This window comes from Achroia grisella, unplaced genomic scaffold, assembly GCF_030625045.1.
Source record: "Achroia grisella isolate CSIRO2021 unplaced genomic scaffold, CSIRO_AGI_Agris_v1 utg4116, whole genome shotgun sequence".
Classification (NCBI taxonomy): domain Eukaryota; kingdom Metazoa; phylum Arthropoda; class Insecta; order Lepidoptera; family Pyralidae; genus Achroia; species Achroia grisella.
The window spans coordinates 1,723,185-1,746,592 of record NW_026712845.1 but is presented as its reverse complement, the minus strand read 5'-3'; the positions used below and the strand labels follow the sequence as shown (position 1 = coordinate 1,746,592).

The 23,408-nt window shown below is 31.7% G+C and overlaps 2 protein-coding genes across 2 annotated transcripts in view; one reads left to right on the top strand and one right to left on the bottom strand.

Moving 5' to 3' along the window:
* Positions 1-2,892: 2,892 nt before the first annotated feature.
* On the bottom strand, positions 2,893-5,519 carry LOC131844710 (trafficking protein particle complex subunit 4). Its single transcript, XM_059193656.1, has 4 exons — positions 5,269-5,519; positions 4,891-4,982; positions 4,057-4,243; positions 2,893-3,313 (listed from the first exon to the last, which is right to left on the bottom strand). The coding sequence occupies exons 1-4, from the start codon at positions 5,441-5,443 to the stop codon at positions 3,114-3,116; spliced, it is 654 nt and encodes a 217-aa protein (XP_059049639.1). The 5' UTR covers positions 5,444-5,519; the 3' UTR covers positions 2,893-3,113.
* A 12,942-nt stretch (positions 5,520-18,461) lies between these two features.
* Positions 18,462-23,408, top strand: part of LOC131844696 (DNA-binding protein D-ETS-6-like) — a 39,125-nt gene continuing 34,178 nt past the window's right edge. Inside the window, 2 exon segments of the mRNA XM_059193637.1 lie at positions 18,462-18,504; positions 18,507-18,680. Coding sequence (XP_059049620.1) covers positions 18,462-18,504; positions 18,507-18,680 — 217 coding nt within the window.

The window sequence follows — 23,408 nt, the reverse complement described above, 5'->3', positions numbered from 1 at the left end:
AACTTCATTTTATACTATATAATAAAGATATTTAATTTTTGAAACTTTCAACTGAACGACATGATGCGTGCAAAGTCACGAGCTTAGCTAGTAATACAAAAAATAAAAAATGGTGATAGTACGTGCAATAATGTGCCAGATTAGTGCAATATCTCAGCTTCATGTCGAAAGCGCAATGGAAACTAAAAAACAAACTCATCGGAATATAATAAGAATTATCAACTCATTATATTAATACAGAATTAATGTGACGAGGGCGGTACTCGTGTCCGATGTCAACAGAAAGCCGTGCGGGCGGGGAGACGCGCGAGTGTAATGCGTATGTTACTGTAAGGCTAGCCGTAAGGTAGGAATGGTGTTCGTAAGTTAGGATCGTTGGTGTATTGAATTTAATGAAAACTAACGTTAATTCTATATTGGCGACTTCCATTGTTTTCAAACGACACTGTTATAAGCTCTCACAAATTTAAATTTTTATTATAAAAATATTAGTATGTTAAGCTTTATATCTCGGGAACATTATAATAATATGAACAAAATTTATATTTATTTGCCATAAATATAAAAGAAATATTGATTTGGTATATATTTTCATATAGCCACAAGTGTGCATAGGTTAAAATAATAACAAGTGCGTACGTAACTAGATTTACCCATAATCTTTAACTATATCATTTGGCAAACAATATTAAAGTCTGGTAAACGAATTTAAATATGTAAAAATAAGATATAATTATATAATATATGTTAACACAAAATACTTCTATTCTATCAAGAGTATCTACAAAAAGACAATAAAATGGAACTATTTTCCTTTGTGATACAATTATTAGTTTCAAATAGATACAATGAGCACATAAATTGCACGTGTAAAAATTGCGTCTCAATATTTAACAACAAAGAAATAAACATACATAAAACATTATTTATTCTTATATCTACGGTTATAATGTTGATATTAATCATATGTTATGTTATATTTACATTTTGAAAGCGGCTTCTTGAAGTTAATGGGAATGTCAATATTTGAACAGATTATTAAATCTAAAACTTGTGGCAATCAATCGATGCTAGTTCGTGATTTTGTAATGACTTTTATTATGACTAATGCACTATTAAAATTGTTTGTATTTAAGGATGGATAGCGTAGTTGTGTCGTCGGCGCTCCCCGCCGCACCGGACCTAGATGTAACTAACTTATAGGTGTTTGGTTAAGTTAATTAAGACGTAATTATAGCGAGCAGAGGATATTTTGTAGCGGAGACCGCTCGCGGCTCTATTTTTGTACCGATCACTGAATCTCTCATCTGATTGAACCGTAAGCCGTTATACTTTTATATAATAATTGTTCTTCAATCAATATGCCAAATTATTAAGTTTGCTATTGCTATTATTACTATCACGTTATACGGAACGTAGGAAAGCATTGTTGAAAAATGTAAGCAAGACTAAAGATGGTTACAGATATGCGGTTACAAGTTGGCCGAATGTGACTAAGATTCCTATTGGCTCATTTGGTGCAACGTCCACTAGTACTGCTGTATGGTCGGTGAGCAATCAAATGCGTCAATCAGAACATTCTTAGAACCTGACGGCTAATCGAGTGTCTGTGACTACTCTAAGACATCCTTCTGACTGGGTAGGCTCGTTTTTGTTTTAGCACAGAGAAACGTGTAAGTGCTTGGTAAAAGATTGTACCGTAATCAGAGGGGAATCACTTATTTAATTATATGCACTCGCACATTGTACAGAAACGAAAACGGGCCGAACTCGTCAGGACCTAAACGTTTGTTGGATCCATTCCATGTCCAGACATGCTACAATATGTAGTACTACATACTGTTATTACTTTAGTATCTGTTACGAGTTTCTTATTTCAAAAATAATTTACTTTCATTGTGCAAATTCATGTTTAACTTCATTATACTTTTGTAATTCTTGAATGTAGGTCTATTCTGTGCACCTTCCATTTCTCAGCAAATTGAAAGTATAACGCGCTAATACTCCGGGACGGGCATTTATTTATTTCATCTGCTTTACCAATAACGAAATTAATCTTATTCATAAGAACTTGAATCGTCCAACAAAACTTAATTTAGCTATTGACTAGTTTTCGTTTAATTGTATCCTGGGTCGCCATATAAATGTGGGCTATGAGAGGCCAAATTACTACTAGAGTTCGGATATAGACTACACGTTATATATGCAGTTGCTGCTGTATACACTAGTCATTCAAACATTTCCCTAATTTCAAAAGAAGTAACACAACAGTTTGATAGTTAATATAGATTTGTTAGTTCTAGTTTTCATAAATAAGAGAGTTAATGTTTTGGATTTTTTTTTAAATATCAAATAGATTTTAATGTTTACAATTTACAACCCCACGCTGCCTCGTAGGGACCTACGGGGACACCTTAAACCGCCCGGAGATCTCTGTACCAATGTCAGGCAATAACTATTCGTGTGTTTGTAATGTGCGTGTACATGTATGCGTGTACGTTGTAGCAAGTACAAATGACCGCTCGCATTATTATATAGGTACGGTTAACGATATAATAGACGATTGCGGTGAACGATATTCGAGTTGTGTGGGGTATCAGCCCTGTTTGAATTGTTATAACATTATTATATCAATAAATTTTTTATTGTAACTAAAACTGTTTTTCAATCTATTCCTTTGTGTGGCATAAACATATATATGTAGTAACTGTTTGTTTTATGGATGATTACTTACCTTATAATAATGGTTCAAAAATAAACATCTACATGAAAAATTGAAAATGATAGTTTCGTTCATTAGTTAATTTTTTATAGAATTAGACTATTAGAACCCTTATATTAATTCAAGTAGGAATTTATGAAATTACTTTTAAACAAATTTAAACAATTGAATATAAAAGAATTTGTTTTATTAATACATAACACAAGATTAACTTAAATAGTAATAAATCTTATAATCTCCCTATAATACGTTAAATTATATAACAAAAAAAAATTACATGGATTTTTTTACAGAAAATTAAAGATGCAGTGATACGTCAGTGACTTTTCTCCTCTTATTTACAGATAATGCTTCAATATCTTAGTATCAATTAGTATTAAATGTATTTTAACTATAAATTTGCTGTACCAGATTTTTCTACTAACTCTAACAAAGTATGCAGTGATGTATCAAATAGTTCACATCTTATTGGCATTTCTAGGGAGTAGAATGGGTTCTTTAATGCATAGTCTGAGTATAATTCATATATCCTTTTGAGAACCACTTCCGCGCCTTGCATGTTGGGATCTGTTACTATTATAAATTTAACACCTGGAAAAAATACAAATTGATGTTAGAAAACAGTTAATTTTTTATATTGTCAATCAATGGTCAACCGAAAAACCTATTGCTTTGAGGTTCCAATGTCTATTGCTCTTTTCAAGGAAGACCAATAAGCAATTTTACATATATTTTTATGACAAAAAGATATCTATACATATGTATAATATGGATATAAAGTTACGAGATAAGAGACAACTGTGGTTTTCGAAGATCTGTATTTATTAGAATCTAGCCATTACCAGCTTCGACTTCATCTGTGTGAATGAAAAAAAATCTAAAATAAAATAGAAGTTACTGTAAGTCCATCAAAATCTGCCCAATTTCAGAGATTAGTAAGAACAAATACACTGTATGATACTGTAAGATATGTATGTATCAATGTAGTATCATATATACTTTTACATGCATTTAGTGAAACATTATTAATTTGAAATAAAAAACAGACAACTTTATTTCTTGAATTTTATTGACAGCCTCAGTGGCCTAACGATTTAGCATATCCCCTTACTTGCGATGGTTTGGGTTTGATTCCTCGCATGGTACAAACATGTCTGGTAGGTCTAGGTGTTTTCTATGTATAATATGTATGTATTCATGAAAAAAAATCTATGTATTTGTATCAGTTTTCTAGTACTCATAACACATGCTTAACTTGGGTCTAGATGGCGCTGTGTGAATTCTCCTGAGCTTATTATAATTAATTATTTGTAAAGATATGAAAGTTAATATACCTGTTAATGTTTGGAAGCATGATAACTTGAAAGTATCCGCAGTCAAGGACTCAATGCCGGAGCATTTGGGTACAGGACTCAGTTGGCTGGCAAGTGCAAATAGTGGGTAGAACATACTCGCCAACACTATCTTCTCATTAGTTGTAGCTCGAGCACGGCCAAATTTTAAACTTAGGGGAAAATTTTCCTAAAATATAATAATAATTGTATGGGATAATGTTGAATTTTGCATAATGTTTTATGCAAAGATATACACATCTGCTCTGTAGTGAATTTATTTGCAACTAACATTACTAAAGTTTTTTTTCTGAGATTGGGGTACATTCTGTAGTTCACAAAATCCTACAACTCAGTGTCCCTTTTTGCATAGACCTCCTTCAGCTATCTTCTCCGCAACACTATTCCAGAGAGAGCCAGGTTGAGAAATACCTAATAATCTATTTAAAATATTTTTACAGTATAATTAAAATTAATTAAATGTAAATCTTTAAGAAAACTGATATTGATAATATAGTTATTATGGCTTCAACATTGAACATTGGTTGTTCCGCAGCTAGAAAGATATATATGATGGTCACTATGGTCTAGCAGTTTAGGCCACTGCTTTACTCCTAATGATCATGGGTTGGATTACTTCCATGATACATATATTTGTCATATCTAGGTATTTTCAGATTTTATTGTATATATTATATGTGTATCTACAAAATAAATGTATTTAAGTATTTATATCTGTTATCTAGTACCCATAACACAAGTTCTAGCTTGGGACTAAGTGGTGTAGTGTGAACTGTCCTGCATTATTATTATTATATACATTGAAATTATTAGTACCTTTGCTTCTATTACATCAAATACATCTTTGCCGTCCTCTATTGTACGCCCATTTACTGGTGATCCATTGACAGTCAGCAATACATGTCCAACTGCAAGTAACACATGAGAATTACATGGTAGTCTTGTAACTTGAGAACATATTTCTAGCAGTCGACTATAGAATCATAGAAATTGTGTAAATATGTAATACTAATAGATATCTACAGTATCGTATGAAATTATATTTAAAATTTCCCCATCAGCTAATGACATAGTTTGATAGTCAGTAATCAGATCGAATACATTTATAATCATAATTTTACAACAATTTATATACATCTAAGTAAGTAAGTACATCTCTATAGTTCCGTTACTATCGACAAAATAAAAGAATACCGTTTATTCCATCCCTTTGGCCAAAAGCGACGATTACTTTCTTGTTTTCATACTGCAGTTTGAGATCGAGTGGGTAACCAAATGTTTTCTCAGTTTCCACCTTCGGTATAACGTGGTCGTAATTGTAGATAAGTCCGCCAGACTTGCTGACTATGTATATCCCGTATATCACCATCGGATTTGATTTAATTTTATATATAATTATTAAATAGTGAGGAAAGTTTGTGAAACATCAACAACAATCAGCAAGATACAGATTGTAGAATGTTATGAACTGTCAGTGTCAAGTGCACACTCGACTCTGTCACTCACTAAATGTCATTTCAATTTTATTGTCTGTGGCTATTCTAAAGCAACTTTACACTATACTTTAGAATGCATTGGAGGATATAAGCTAAGCATCTCTACATAGTTTTTGGTAGAAACTGAGTAAAGGAGAAAATTGTCTCATATAGTGTCAAAAGTGTCCGTCCAATAATTAAGTTTAACGTACAATTGTTAAGTAGTATAAAAAGTAGTGGGCTTGTAAAAATTCGTTACTAATAGTTAAGAATGTAATATTTTTGATGGAAGTAAAATACATACAACCGATATTTTACTTTAAAAAGAAATTATTTATAAAATCTATATCTACGATATGTATATTTAGAATATTTACAGAACTTAATTGTACAACTAAGAACCTAAAATTAAAAAGCTTAAGGGGTCCTTTAGGCAAAGTTCCGAAGATACTGGCAGCGTTCCCTCTTTAAATAGCTAGACTAATTCTTTGTCCAAGGTAGCTGGCAGCTCTTTGGTCTTCTGTGATGTCGAATAAGTGAAGTAATATATGTATATATATATATATATAAACACCTCTTGGGCACTTTGTTGATCATTTACACACTTGCCGATTCCACCTAGTAATATCTCAGGCGGTAAACGTCGCATTCTATTTTGCGATGCGGCCATATATATTCGTCGATAGTACGATATACTCGACACTTTTTTTACTAATAATTCGTGACTGAATGGCTTAACGGCTAAATTTTTGGATACACAAAGACTTTTTGGCTCTGAATATATTCCAATTAATTATATCACTTTATATACTCGTCCTTACTGCGATACTTACTTTCATCCGAATATATATAGATACCGTAACGGTCTATCAATAATGACATAATTGATTTACTAATGTAGATATTTTATATTCGCAATGCTCCATACATGCAAGCTCCAGCAACGGTGGATCCCCCTGCACCGTACACCGCAGCGCACACAAACAAATTAGATATTTTTTGAATACACAAAGACTTTTTGGCTCTGTATATATATTTCAAAAATCAGTTAATTGTGTTGATCACTTTATATACTGGTCCTTACTGCGATACTTATTTTAATCCGAATATATAGATACCGTAACGGTCTATCAATTATGAATTTACTAATCTACATATTTTATATTCGCAATGCATGCAAGCTCCAGCAACGTCAATTAGCCCACATAAACAAATTAGAATAAATTAAATTCATAAGATTATTTATATATTTCGACTGCCTCGAAGGTTTTCCGATGGCCGCGGGTTCGATTTCTCGCACGATGCAAACATTTGTACTCATCGGTCATCGATTGTTTTCATCGGTCTGAATGTATATTATATATGTTAAAAATATCTAATGGATCAGTCTGTGTTAATTGTCCAGGTTATTTATTATATTTTTATAAACGGTTATCTTTTTCCATCGCACCGCTCGCTATCGACAGTGAATTCAGAAATGTCATGTTTTGTGTTTTGTATTTCAAATACTAAATGCAAAATAGGTATTTTCAAAATACTTTTTAAAAATACCAACCTAACCCAAACCTCAGATATTTTATTTATTTTAGGTATATCAATCATTACATAGTAATATAAAAACAAAGTCGCTGTCGCATCTATCAGTACATAAACAAAGAAAGAAGACTTTGGCTCTGATACCGTAACGGCCTATGAATTATGAATTTATTATACCTAATCTAGATATTTTATATTCGCAATGCGTACATTGTAATATCCGTTCATTGTACGAATAGTAGTAAAACTGAATAAGTTGTTGCTCCACTGCGTCGTCGTCGTATGCTGTTCATTTTTTCTTTTGTTTATTAGTTATGACAATAGATATTAGGTATATTTTTTAAATACTTAAAAATATTTATTCTTTACTGTATGTACATTTGAAAAACTTAACTATTTTAAATAAGTAAACTAGTTGTTATGAAAGTATATTTTTTGAAAACACCTTTCGCGCGTAACGATTACATTAGATTTTTTGGTATTTTATATGTGTTTTAATACATTGACATAATAACATATTTACTTGACTTATTGGTAAAAAATGAAGATAGGTTACATTTCTACACACTTATTTTGATACATCTCAAAGCACTAGACAACATTTTTCATTAAACAGTATTGTATAAACGCGAAAGTTTGTGTTATTATGGTTGGATTATTGGCGGATTATAAATAAGATGTCAAAAAAAGATGTTTGTATACTCTTTCACGCAAAATATATATCTACTGATAAATATTATATATAAGATGAAAATCAAATTATACAGTCTTTTACAAAATCAGAATATAGAGTATATGGTTATACATCAGAATTTAAATAATTATAGGAATTTATTACTATTATATATATCATGCGGGAGAAACCGCGGCCATATCCAGTAATATATGTACCTATATAACGACGGACGTATAGAGATGCAATGACAAGGAGAAGCTTATGAATGTCATTATCTTACAACTTGCCACAAATAAACCTTTCATCGGAATCCTTCGTATCAATAGCATTCCTTCTTTCTCAAAACTTTTTGCCACGCACAACCAAACTGGCAGCAAAATAAAGTTAAAAAACCAATAAGAGATATGTATAAGATTTTTACCAGATTTTTGTTATTAATTGAAATCTACAATAATCGGTATCTTTTAGCGCACACTTTTGATTCTGTTGGTGGTCGAGGGTATTTAACCACCAACAGAATAAGATTGTTTGTTTGGGTGTTTTCTAGTTAAACATATTTATAAAATGAATAAGACTATGTATGTATGTATGTGTATCTACGAGTATATATTGATACTTGCAGCAAAACTTTTGTACCCTTTTTTACAAAAAACTTATTATTAAATTGTTTGGATAGGGTGTTTTCTATGTATAGATAATATATATGCATACTTATAGTTCCTATAGAGAAAGATGAGTGTAAAATTTCGATATTTTTAATAAAATCATCCATAACAATTATATTAAATCAATAAAAAAAAACGTAATAATGTTCATATGTAATGTTTGCATATAATTAAAATTATGTTATATAATTTATCTCACTAACATATTTTATTATTAATAACGGAAGAAAACGTTTTTTAAACAGAGAATAACCAAACACGATATTTCTGTGAAGAATGAATCATCATCTGAATCCTAATTTCACAGTGACGTAAGGTTAACAGCTGTAGGTATTATTATATATATCGCTGTGACCCTGTACTCGTATATAAATTCATAACACACAAGTAGATTTTTAAATATATTCCAAAAAAATGTGTTAAAAAAAAATGCATACGGATTCACATGCTTAAAAAATATATATCAATGACAATAGCGCGACATCTACTGGGTTTCCCAAAGATGCATAACAACGGCGTGTTTACTTGTATAATAGAGAGACGTACAGTACACTGAAATATATATATATATACTTACGGTCACTTAATAAAATATCAATAAATTTTTATCAAGGTTTCTAAGACAGACGTAATGGCAAAAATAAACAGTATGTTTTATTATTTCTAATACTAATTTTCTACAAGTCTGCTGAAGATTAATCTAATAATACTTATATATATATTAATTCTCGTGTCACAGTTTTCGTTCGCATACTCCTCCGAAACGATAAATCGCTAGACTACCGACAACTGACCGTCCGATTCTCATGAAATTTTTCAACACGTGACAGCTAGTATTAAAAAAACACGTAGGTCTCTAGAATCACTAGCTGTTCCCGGCCAAAATCTATTTTTCATCCCTACCTAAATGTTAAAATCGGTCCAGCCATTTCAGAGATAAAATATGTTATTTTGTATGTACCGTATTTATATTCATATGCAAGTAGTAAAAAACGGTAAATATTACAAACAACAGGCTTTCTCAAGTTAAAAAAGATGTTTTTATGTTCCCAGCGACTATCGTTTTTAACTTTATTTTTCTAAAATGGGTAATCAGACACATAGCTTTCAAGATTAGCCGTGAAGTCAATTATAAAAATAGTTATTTTGGTATATGTACTTATATATATTCGCTTGCTCAATATTCAAACAGACCGTCAGACGTGTTGGCCATTCAGTAAAATTTTGTCAATAACATAATAGCAACTTAAACATTAAATCTCGGCTATAGACTTGCGCAGATTTTATTTTATTTTTCTAAAATAACAGGAGTACCATCTACATTGCCAAAAAAAGTCCCGTAAAATCGGTCCAGCTATTTCAGAGATTAGCCGGAACAAACAGACAGACAGACAGACTGTACTATGCTATACTATGTATTGATTGATATACCTAAAATAAATATAATATCTGAGGTTTGAACAAAAACTCAAAGGGTAATTTATTTTGAAAAAGTATTTTGAAAATACCTATTTTGCTTTTAGTGTTATAGTTCTTTAACTGTTATGTTTTAAGTAACAATGTTTAATTATAATTAATACTACTGCACCAACACTCCGATCGTGCAAAAAAATTTGCTGTTTCATTATTTTTTAGTTCAATTAGTGGTCTACCTAAGTTCTGATTATGACGCCCCCATGACTCCCATGACCTCCATGACGCTCCCCCCTGGATCCGCCGTTGCGTCTTCTCTTTATTCGCTCAGTAACGTTGTTACAAAAGAAAAGATTCCCATCCAAAAAATAACGCGCGGTTTGATCTGGAGTCACGTTACTCCAGACTGATTTCTATAAATATTTAGATTAGGTAGACTATTATTTTTGAAATACTAGCTAGACATTATTAAGTTACTGTAGCCATAATGTAGTAGCCCAAACGTGCCAATGAGGAAGCCCTTGGCAAATGCTGCACCCTGATTGGCCCGTTTGAATTGGATCAAGAACTGCTCGTATGCCAAAAAGGTGGATTATAAAATCGTGTATAAATCGCTTAATTATTATTATTACTCGTCGTGACAGTTGTGCAAAACGGATCAACATTTATATATGGTCATCTGGCATACCATCAACAAGTGAAAAAGGATCAACAAAAAACTACCTATACGGCACGTCTGAACAAAGTGCCATTTATATATATATATATATATATATATATATATAAATATATATATATATATATGTATATATTTATGTATATTTAATTTAGTAAATTGTAACGTAAAGTTTGTTAGTAAAACAGAACATAACTATGTGAAAATAAGGTTAAAGGAAAACTACTCCGTCCTATTCTATTTTTTGGCGATTCCTTTAAAATTTATATAAATACCTATATACCCTAGTTTCTCAGTTGGTATCACTGAGCAAGTAGTCACTACGTTTCATGTTATGTTGCACTTGCTTGCGCTAACGAAAATGTTGGCGTGATAATAGTATAAAATGATAGGATCAGCATGAAGTCAAGTCAATTAGCCCATCATGCTGAATTTACCAAAAATTTACTATGAAGGTTTTAAGGATAGGAACTGTGGGTCAACTGTTAGCAATGGATCCACTAGTCCCTGTTACTAAAAAACCTCCTGGATCTTATCGTCTTTGTAGAAGATGGTCACTTGGGTCAGTAACCTAATCTCCTATTTTTTATACCACATTGGCAGTAACCATACTGTCCATCTTCTATTTTTGTATGTAGAGACCTATGAACAGCAATGCGATGTTGACGAGTAGTAGTAGCGTTGTACCTTTCTTTCGCTTTTGCTTATTAGTATGACAAATATTAGGTATATTTTTTTAATACAGTATTACGAGGTAAACGTGCTATTTTAAATAAGTAAACTAGTTGTTATGAAAGTTATTTTGAAATTGATTAAATTAGATTTTATTGGTAATGTGTTTTAATACATTGCTCCGTATTTACTTGACTTATTGGTAATGAAGATAGGTTACATTTCTACACACTTACTAATATTATAAACGCGAAAGTTTGTGAGTATGGTTGGATAGATGGATTAATGAATGTTTGTTACTCTTTCACGCAAAAACTACTGATCGGATTTTGATGAAACTTTACAGTACTTTTACATCAGAATAAAGTAGGTTATACATCAGAATAACATAATTATAGGCTATTAATTTCATGCGGGAGAAACCGCGGCCATATCCAGTAATATATGTACCTATATAACGACGGACGTATAGAGATGCAATGACAAGGAGAAGCTTATGAATGTCATTATCTTACAACTTGCCACAAATAAACCTTGCATCGGAATCCTTCGTATCAATAGCATTCATTCTTTCTCAAAACTTTTTGCCACGCACAACCAAACTGGCAGCAACCAATAAGAGATATGTTAAGATTTTTACCAGATTTTTGTTATTAATTGAAATCTACAATAATCATCTTCGCCTCTTATTCTGTTGGTGGTTATTTAACCACCAACAGAATAAGAGGTTTAGTTAAACACGTTTATAAAATGAATAAGACTATGTATGTATGTATGTGTATCTACGAGTATATATTGATACTTGCAGCAAAACTTTTGTACCCTTTTTTACAAAAAATTGCGCGGATAGAGGAGTATGCAATATCGCATACTTATAGTTCCTATAGAGAAAGAGTGTAAAATTTCGATATTTTTAATAAAATCATCCATAACAATTATATTAAATCAATAAAAAAAACGTAATAATGTTCAAACCTATAATTAAAATTATTTATATAATTTATCTCACTAATATATTTAAAATAACGGAAGAAAACGTTTTGCAAAGAATAACCTTGTGAAGAATGAATCAAATCCTAATTTCACAGTACGTAAACCTGCTGTAGGTATTATTATATATTCTGTGACCCTGTGTCGTGTACCGTACGCGTAGTTACCAAATGCGTTACATCGGATACATGCTTAAAAAAACAATGACAATAGCGCGACATCTACTGGGTTTCCCAAATGCATAACATGCGTGTTTACTTGTATAATAACGTACGTACACTGAAATATTTATAGTCTGCGGTCACTTAATAAAATATCTATAAATTTTTATCAAGGTTTCTAAGACGGAGTAACTACAAGTATGTTTTATTATTTCTTACTAATTTTCCTACAAGTCTGGATTAACCTAATAATCTTATATATAAAATTCTCGTGTCACAGTTTTCGTTCGCATACTCCTCCGAAACGGCTTGACCGATTCTCATGAAATTTTGTGAGCGTATTGAGTAGGTCTGAGAATCGGCCAAAATCTATTTTTCATCCCCCTAAATGTTAGGGGTAGTCCACCCCTAAATTTTTTTTTTGCCGGGACAGCTAGTAATAATATAACTTTATGTTACTGTTTTCACAAAGTGGGTAATCAGACACATAGCTAAGCCCGTGAAGTCAATGCTGTACTTCGCTTGCTCACGTTCTATCCGTCAGACGAGAGTTGGCCTTCGGTCGCTCGATAAGGCCTTGCGCAGATTTGGAGTACCATCTACATTCGCCCCCTATCGTCCGGTGAAGCTGTAAAGACCAGCTGCGGCCAACAGCATTAGAGTAGTTCGAAAAAACAAAAGAACTGACATTCGGTTTGGTGAATATAAATTCAACGTGAAGGAATTAGTTATGTGGATTAATAACCCCATCGCTAGCAACGTATTATGTCAGGTTGACCACCAGGCGGTTCCTGGAAACCATCATGTTAAATTCCTGTTGAATTTACCATGATTAGTTAGCTGACCTGATCTTATACTCATCTTATCATCCTCCATTGATGCCTCGCCAGCACATACCATTAGCGCAGGCAGGTGAACCATTTCATTATAATCCACAAAAAAAATTCAACGTGATGGGGAGAAGGGGAATATTAGTAAAGTGGATTAATAACCCCATTGCTAGCAATGTACCATGTCAGGTTGACTTCCACGCGGTTCCTGGAAACTATCAAGTTAAATTCCTGGTGCATTTACCACGATTAGTTAACTAACCTGACCTCATACTCGTCTTATCATCCTCCACCGGTGCGCCATGTGCCATTGTACACCGTTAGCGCAGGTGATGGCACCATTCCATTATCATCCCTTAAAAAAATCAACATTGCGGGGGGAATGGGATTGTTAGGTTTATCTCCACGTGGTTTCATCTAGAAATCTTCATTATACGACCTAAAGAATTTGTCACGATGGGCTAACTGGCCTGACCTTATGCTTATCATCATACTCTACTGGTGCCCTGACAGTGTTCAAGCTATAACGCAGGCGGAAATAGCACTCCATTATCTTCAACTAGAATAAATTTGATTTGATATATATATTGCATTTTAGAATTAATCTCACAAACTAAATAGAGCTATATTTAGTTTATAAATGTTAGTACAACCAACATTTACTTCCGATAATACACTTTCGGTTGTGGCAGCATGAGTAATGTAGCAATAGGTAGTTACACAAGATGCGCTCATCCGTATATGAGTAATAATATTTCGGTCGCCGTTTTGATTGTCAAAGTCGTTTTATATTCTTATAATGAATTAGGTACATATTTGAACATCATTATTTCTTGCGTTGTAGCCTAATTGTTAGGAGTACCCAATATACACTTACGTTGAAATATAAAGTTAGCTTGAGTTTGAATATGATCGCTTCAAGTAAATAAAATTGTGTGTGTCTATACGGCAATAGAAATAGTTAAAAAAAAACAAATTAATAGAAGAGGTGGTGATATGTTAAGGAAGGGAAATGTTAGTAATGGAGACTAGAGATCCCATTGCTAGTGATGTATCGTGTCAGGTCTACATCCAGGCGGTTTCACCTGGAAACCATCATGGTTAATTCCTGGTGATTTACTCAAAATTTAAATTAACTGACTTAACCTCATTCCCATCTTATCATCCTAACCTGGAGTCCTGCGAGCAATCGTTAGCAAATCCATTATCATTCATTAAAAAAATATAATATAACCAGAGAAATGTGGGTAAACGTGTCAAATGTTGTGGCCACAATTCATGTGGTCGGTGGTATCTATAAAATCTCACTTATCACTCAGAATAGAAGACTACTAAGTTATTATTAATCGTTATAGATTAATGATAATTTAAATCAACAATCAAACAGGGTTAGATCATGTTTATTATTATATAATGTTGAATTAATTTTATTTATTGATAGTTTTTGGGTTTTATTCGGTCTAAGTTTGTTTGATTTTAATTATAATTGATTAATTTAATTTCATCAGACTCTAATTGTAATTTATACAGCGGTATACCATAAAATGTTAATAAAATAAAATTGTAATTAATTTTAATGGAGATAGATAAAATTAACAAAGGCACGGACCTCTGTCTGTGGAATTAAACAAATAAAAAAAAAATCAACAATCAAACAGGGTAATCTATAACCAGAGTACTCACAAAGGGTAAGTTATTACTAAGTTATCATTAATCTTTAACCTTCCAATTTCATTTTCGTCATTCTTCGAACCGGAACACAGACTTGTAAAGCAGACTGCTTGACGGCGGAAAGGTGACATTGTAAGATTATAATACTCTGGTACCTAGTTAAATTTTTAATATAACACACATAACATTAATGAAACAGGTAATCTCCAGGAAACACAATATAAACAAAGCTACATTTGAATTAGGAAGCTCGAGGTAGGTAGACTCATATTCTAATTTATCCGTAAATAGTTTTTTTTTATAAGTTGTAGGTTCAGTTTATTTAATCTCGTGCTAGTGCAGGCGCTGAGACACTGATACCTATTTGTAAAAAAACTGTTATTATTGTCGCTCAAATATCAATAAATGGGAAGAGTTAGGGAAAAAGAAGTCAAGGCGCGACCGCAGACTGCAAAGGTGAGGTAAAGACTTGGTTGTACGCCTACTTAGTAGCCTGAAATAGTAAAAAAGTAAAAAAAACTTATGCAGCCCCATTCTCCTTCCGGCTGTAAATATGAGTGGCGGCTGTTCCTTGACCGCGTTACATTGTGAGTGTTCAGGATTACAGTAAACATTTAAATATGTAATAATGAATGAATGAATAATATAATAATGAACGCATAATGCCCATTACTTTATGAATCATATCAGTTACCAGTTTAAACTAGATTTTCTTTTAAAATACACTAATCTTGTTATTTTCCACTTTTCACTGTATTAAGTATGAAATAAGTACCTACAAATAAATAAAGTTTAATTGTTCAGAATCAGCTTTACACTAAATGCATATGAAAGTATATACGGTACTTACATATAAAATATAAATTTAAAACTTTTTGTCTCTTTGTCTATTTGTTCTTGTTAATTTGGGAAACGGCCGTTCCGATTTTTACGGGACTTCCACTCGCAGATAGCTAATGTTATTAGGAGTAAACTTTGCTACGTTGATTTTAGAAATTTTATTTATTTTAATTCCACGCAGACGAAGTCGTGGCTAAGAGTTAGTATACAATATATATGGATAATAAATATATATGGATGCTGCTGATAAATTACTAGTGAATTTGTCACGATGGGCTAACTGACCTGACATAATGTTCATCTTATAATCCGCCACTGCTGCCCTGTCAGCGAATACAGTTACCGCAGGCGGGTACCATTCCATTACTATCCATTATAAATTAAATAGGTTTAGTCACCATTTTGTATTAACAATCTCATCTCTCCAGATTTTATTTTTCGGATGTTAATGGAATTGTGTACCCGCCTGGCCTAACGATTTACGCTGGCGTGGCACCAGTGGAGGATGATCAGATGAACATGAGATCAGGTCAGTTCATCGTGACAAATTCACCAGGAATTTATCACGATGGTTTCCAGGGGGAACCGCGTGGAGGTCAACCTGTCATGGTACATTGCTAGTAATGGGGTCATGATTCCACATTACTAACAACCTCTTCCCTCAGATTTGTATACCTACATAGAATTTGTCACATACGAATTTATTTAAAAATTCTTCAATAAATCAAATGAATTAAAAAATAATAGTGGTTAGAGGTAGTGGTTTAGTGGTTGAATATCCACCATAATTAATTTGAATTATATGTAAGCTTGAAGGTTCCATTGTCAAAAACTATACTTTTATGCATGTGCGTGTTAAACACACGGTACTTATATTTTGTTTATTTAATTTTGATTTTATACATAAATAAAAAAAAATGTAAGCTGCACTTCTCTGTATAAAATATAACTGTGAGAAATTTCAAACGTTTAAATCCGCGTAATTTTTGTAATAATGGGTACATAGTTTTTGCTTCTCGTATTAATATATAGAATAATATTGTTTCCCTACGGTCTAATTGAGGATACAGATAAAATTGAGAAGAAACTCAAATGAAAACTAAACGCCAAAGTCAAGTATACTATATATAGTACTAATAACTAAACTAAATAAACCGTTTCAGTGACGTAGAATACAGTGTATGTCATTTCTGCATAAGAATATATCTTTATTTAAGAAATAATAATATAATACAAATTAAGGGAAAAAGCAGTAGGTACAATTGGAGTACTAACATAAAAAGTCACAATTAAATTACGGGCGCAGAGGCATGCGATCTTAGTCCTGGGGAATGGTAACGTGCGATAGAACTTATCACGAGTGTCACATGATACGACGCGACGCCATGTCCATAACGCTCTTTATAATCCTTACATAGTATAAAACAAGTCGCTGTCGCTGTCTGTCACTATGTATGCTTAAATCTTTAAAACTACGCAACGGATTTTGAAGCGGTTTTTTTAATAGATAGAGTGATTCATGAGGAAGCTTTATATATATAATACATGTACACCCGTGCGAAGCCGGGGCGAGTAGCTAGTCATGTATAAAAGCTACACGGTTACCACTTACCATCTGGAAGACCGACAGATTGCTTACCTTTTATATAATAGAAATCCATTATATTGAAAACAATAATACAAACATTAATATTGCTATACCGTAATATTAAAGTAATTAAAATAGATATTTATGTAACAAAATTTACAACTGTGATCCCAGACGGGATAGTTAGAGGGATGTCACATTTTGTTAAGTAAAGAATTCAATGTAACATTGGCAAACTGATTGTAGTTTTGTATTATTAAGACCGTATGTAATTTTTTTATGAAATATTATTTTGTCTATGGTACCATAGCCATGATAATGAGATGTGCTGGCTCTAAAATAATGTTTATTTATAAATATATTTATTGTTTCGAATATATTTGTATAATATTGTAATATATATATATTAGTGTTAATTTTAACTCTTAATATAGATAATTCTTTAATTGTCATTCGATGTAATTATTAATATGTAATAATACTTTACATGGAGAAATAAAATAAAGACACTGAAATGTATTAGGTACTATTTGAATATTTTCAAAAATTTATATGCAATTAGCTGTACCCGTGACTTCGTCCGCGTGGAATAGTGACCTTGAATAGCATAAATTAATTAATAATCTAACCGAAGAAAGCAATAAAAAAAAGTTTCATCGTTCTAGCATCAAAATGACGAATTTAAAAACTTTCATCACCTATTTTATTTTAAAGCCTTAAGAGTAAAATGTTTAAAAACTCTGAATGTCATATTTATTTTTATTTAATCAACAACCTAAAAATTTAATTCTAGATTTTAAAATGATGATACTTTCAAACAACCTTTTTCCTTTCAACCCCCTTACAACCCTTCTTCATTTTAGAAAGTAACCTATGTCCTTTCTTAGGGTCTAGACTATCTGTGTACTAAATTTAATTTAAATCGGTTCAGTAGTTTTGACATGAAAACGCGTCTGACAGACAGAGAGATAGAGTTATTTTGGTATTTATAATAGTAGTAAGCATAATAAAATTTGCACAATTTACGCAGTCAATACCTTGCAAATAATATTTAATGGGTACTATTTTACACATAAATAAATTTAAAGAAATCCTTGACTAGTAAATGTTAAGATGAGGCGTAGATGCAAGTGTGCATGCACCGGCCGCGGCGCGCGCGCAGCTTCTCGGAAAGCGTTTTCCTCGTCACAGGAGATGACGAACCGCTACGTCACTCTGATGACGCGTGCGGCAGATAAAACAGCAGCGAAGGCGAGCGTTGGACCCTAGTGCTGGCCCGACACCTGTCCCGTGCAGAGCTCACCCTGGCGCCTCGAAATGCCTGTATGGAGGCCGAGCCCTCGACGTCTTCGGCCACCGCGGACAACGGTGCCGACGACGGCGACGACTCAGCCGATGAGTGCGTCCCAACCGGTAATATCCAATATTCGAGGTTATGTGTGATATAGTGCAGTTTTCGGCTATACGATTCAGTGTTTTGTGATCAATTGGAGAGGATTTCTTGTGATTTGACATCTCCTGACAGGATTTATAATGGTTATAAGCAATCTAGACACATTTTGTAAGAGAGTGTGAATATATTTTTAATGTATTATCTCAATAAATGTATCCAACATAACTATGGTTAACTATTCTGATTACTGTTGTGCGTTCTGAACTCTCGAAAATATTATATAAATATATTATATTTCTTTATTAGTGTTACCTATATTAGTAATGGTATTGAAATATAGATAATTAGGACTCGAAACGGATCTATCCATACATCCATCATACTTGGATATATAACTATAGTTAACTATTGTTATAATGATAAAAGTTTTCCGCAAGCTGACGACTGACCCATCTAAAATATATTTTTTATATTTTCTTTATTAGTAGTACCTATTATTAATAGTATTGGAAAATGGATAACATGAGGATTCAAATTCTTGTTAAACATGTATGAGACTCATTCACTGTGCACTTTTATATGGCTGTATAGGTGGGAACTATTATTTATTCAACAGTAGATAAGTATGGATTTACATTTAAGCATATACGGCGACTATATTTAAAAAATATGTACCTAAATTATGCCTAATAAATAAATATCTTAACCATTTCATTTCAAGTGCTAAGATAGATAAAATATGTCAATTATTTTGAAACTACTTAAAATAATATTATAAAAAAAATATACAAACACATGTACGTAAAGTTTTTAAGTAAGAAAAATGGTAGTTACTCGATATGTCTATAAATTATTTTAGAGAACATTCAACTAGTATCTTATTGAGTTGCAATTTTACAAAACCTATGACTATGTCATTCGTATTATATAGCTAGATATAATATTCGTAATTATTATATATTACTTATATAATAATCATGATCTGATAATAAAAAGGAATTCATTACAATATTATAAAATAAATGGCTAAATAAATTATATTTAGTGACTAGATATGTAATGCATTTAGGCCTAAAGATCGACCATATTTTTAACGGGATATTATTGAAGAAAATGCAATAACACTTTCTTAATTTCTAAAATTTTTACTTTCTATATTGGGTGCTGACATAATAATATGTCAGTATCCAATTTGAACAAATTACGTTACTGTAGTTTGATAAATAGGTGGGTATAATAGTTATTTATTAAAATAAAAACAAAATATTTTGGACGTTTCTTACAATGTTTGTATTTTATCAATGGTTTTTATTACTTTTTCGACCTAAATTCATTGAATAAATAATATCACGAAATAATTGTATAAATATATACTAATATTGCAAAAGGAGAGAGAGAGAGACCATTTTATTGTTAGGAAAGTAAGCTCTAAACACACCACTCTAAACAACAGTACACCTAGTACTAAGAAATTCATCATTTCATAGGCACATTTATTATTACAGAATTGATATTGTTAGATTAGAGACACAGGCTATGGTTTTATATGTATAAAACTCAAAAAACTGTAAATATTGAATTTAAGGTGGGCCACTAGAAATGAACAAAATTAAATATAGAGTAAAATTTAAGATGGCTGTTCACTAAAAGAACAAAATAGAGTCACCTGAACATAGTTATAGTAAAAGAATAAAGCATGGACAATGAACAAAATTTGTAAATAAAATTAAACTAAAAAAGGATACCTAGTTTGACGCATAAAATAAATTTGTGATCAGTTTACTATAACAATAATGTAATAAGGAATAATAAATATTTGATCGTTTACGTTAACATCTTATAAATATATTGAAATGATTTTTTTATATAACTACAATTGCAAGCACACCACAAGCGGTCAACTCAATGACAAATGACGGAAGATGTCCTTATGTGATCCTTATGAGACTCTTATGTTATTCCATGCGTAGCCTTTCTAAGGAGTGTGGAATAAGGTATCATGTCTTTGTAGGCTGAAATTTCACTGTTATATCACACTTCAATAGAAATACTGCTTACAAAGAAGCTGTTTTATGACGAGCTGAAATAGGTAAGACATGAGACTAAATGGGCGACGAATTTATTACTTACGTAGTACATAAGAAATAAAAAGTTCAAAAATAATAAGATAAAAGTACTGCTAGAAACTATCATAGCTCAGTGGCTCGATACTTCATATAATATACGCAAAGATCGTCAATCGATACTAAAAATGTTTGTTAATTTATGTTCCTCAGTAATTCTCTGATGATATAAACACCGGCAGTAGACTAAATTAATTCAATACGGTGGTAGGTTTTCCCCTGCTACTCTGATATATCTATGCTAATATTATAAAGAAGGAATATTAATTTTTTTGTTAGAATAGACTCCGTGACTACTAAACGATTTGGATAATTCTTTTAGCATTAGAATTCTACACTATCCCTAATGTACACAGTCTATAGAATATTTATAAAAACTTTAAAAAAATCCGTATGAAAACTTCGTTAATGAAACTCGATGTGTGAGAAAAATACCAAATACAATCCTTTTTTATCAAATACAATCAATAATTGATCTAGTACTCTGCGGAAATTATTGACAATAGCGTAAAGTGATGTACTACAGTTTTATAGAGGAAATGAATATCGAAGGATGTATATTTCTGTCCGTCACATGTCGCACTTTACATTGTTAATCTGTTAAAAAAAAAAAAATGAAATCCACCAGCCTTAGATAAATAATTTTACCAATGAGACAAAGCCTTTAGGGCCCTATTTTCAACTGTTCCAAATTTGCTTTCTCAGAACTTACAAGGTTGTTGTTTTAAAAAGTAAAACGTTGTTTAATTAGGCATAAATTACTATCATATCTCATGGATATTGTAATATGATTACATAGAGTAAATGGCACGAGTTCGAATTCAGAGAAATCAGCTTCGCATAATTACGTTATCACATACATGTAAGAAATTAATGATAACAGATTAAAGATAACAGTTACGTAATATTTGGAAGGTTAACAAGTCAAGAACATAAGGGATTTCGTCTAGGTTATAGATCCGAATAGGTTATATTCAGATTTTCTTTACAATTCAATCAACATTACTTTATTTATTTATATTTGGAAAACGAATACTAGTTACAGATGCAATAATAAATATAATTAAAACAGCGAAGCCACTTCTAGATTTTCATAGATAGAATCCGGATAGAAAAGAAATTCACTGTACATATTAACAATAGAAGCGTGTACGGTATATGTCTCGTGTAAGTACAAATTAAAAGTTAAATTTTGTACCTTGCTTTTATCTGTCAAATTTCTTTTAAGTACTAGTATAATAATAAAAATATGTGCTAAGACAAATAAAATATAATTAATTAAAATAAATTAAAAGTGTTTTATTATATAACAACAGCAATCTTTATGCCGGACTGTTCTACTGCAGATTTTAACATAGCTGAACTAGGGACACAGGAAAATTTATATTTCGAACGATCAGTTCTTTTATTATTGGAAGTATAAGAAGGATGATATCTGAGTTCTTTGGAATGGCACATGTGTGGCATCACGGGTCTCAAATGAAAAAGTAACCCCCGTAATGTATTCATGACTATCGTAATGCTTATCATCATCAGTAAGTCAGTTTGTTTGTCATTCCAATTACCAAATTGGTAGTAGAGTATAGTAGAAGTAGTAGTATAGTAGAAAAAGGCTACCAATAAAAATTGATCAATTTATCAGTTAAATATCTTTTAAATTGGGCTCGCCACTTACATATGTATAATGCACTACGTAAAGACAACAACAATATAATGTTGTTGATAGAGTATATGTATTTATTAGATATCGCACTTATATTTTTATGTAAAGATCATAAAAAATGTGTTTTTTAAACTAGTTGTGAACTGCTGAACTACCTGTGTTATATTATTATTGTATAAAAATTTCATAGATTGTTTTTGTCTGTTGAAACTTCTTGCAACACTAAACAATAGGGTAAAATTATATGTCAACTAATAAAAGTGTAAAGTAAAGCTGAAGTGTTTGCTTGCTTTTAATCCCTAAATATCTATACCTACTAATCGGATTTGAGCAATTTTGATTCGATTGGATGGAGCATAAATCGTAAAGGCTGTTTAATAGCATTAAGCTACGATTATTAAAAAACTAAACGGAACTGGAGATCCAATTTCTTCAAACTCAACATTCATTCATAATTCCAGAGCGACGCTCTTGTCGGTGAAGCTCTTGCCATTGTCCACGATCTTCCATCATACTCTTTAAACCTTGATACAGCATGACTCCATCTTTAAGTCTCTAAATCTAAGTAATCTACTGTAAATTCCACTCATGAGTAGCTTAAACAAAAAAAGTAATTTTTTTATATAATATTTCAACTGTGGTGATGTTCAGGCATATAGTTTCAGTAGAGAACTGGCAAGAAATTCTGTCTAAAGTTAATCTGTTATTTATTGTATAACTATCTACCCGCCCTAGCTCCGCACTGGCATATATGTTATACTTGTATCTATCCTCTTGAATCCTACTTATATCTATTCTATATATTGCTAAAAACTGCATTAAAATCCGTTGCGTAGTTTAAAAGATCTAAGCGAACAGACAGCGTATGCGACTTTATTTTATACTATGTAGAGATGTTGTATTATTAATAATGTTATAAATGTTATTTGAAAAAACAACTACTTAGTTCGAAATCTATTGTT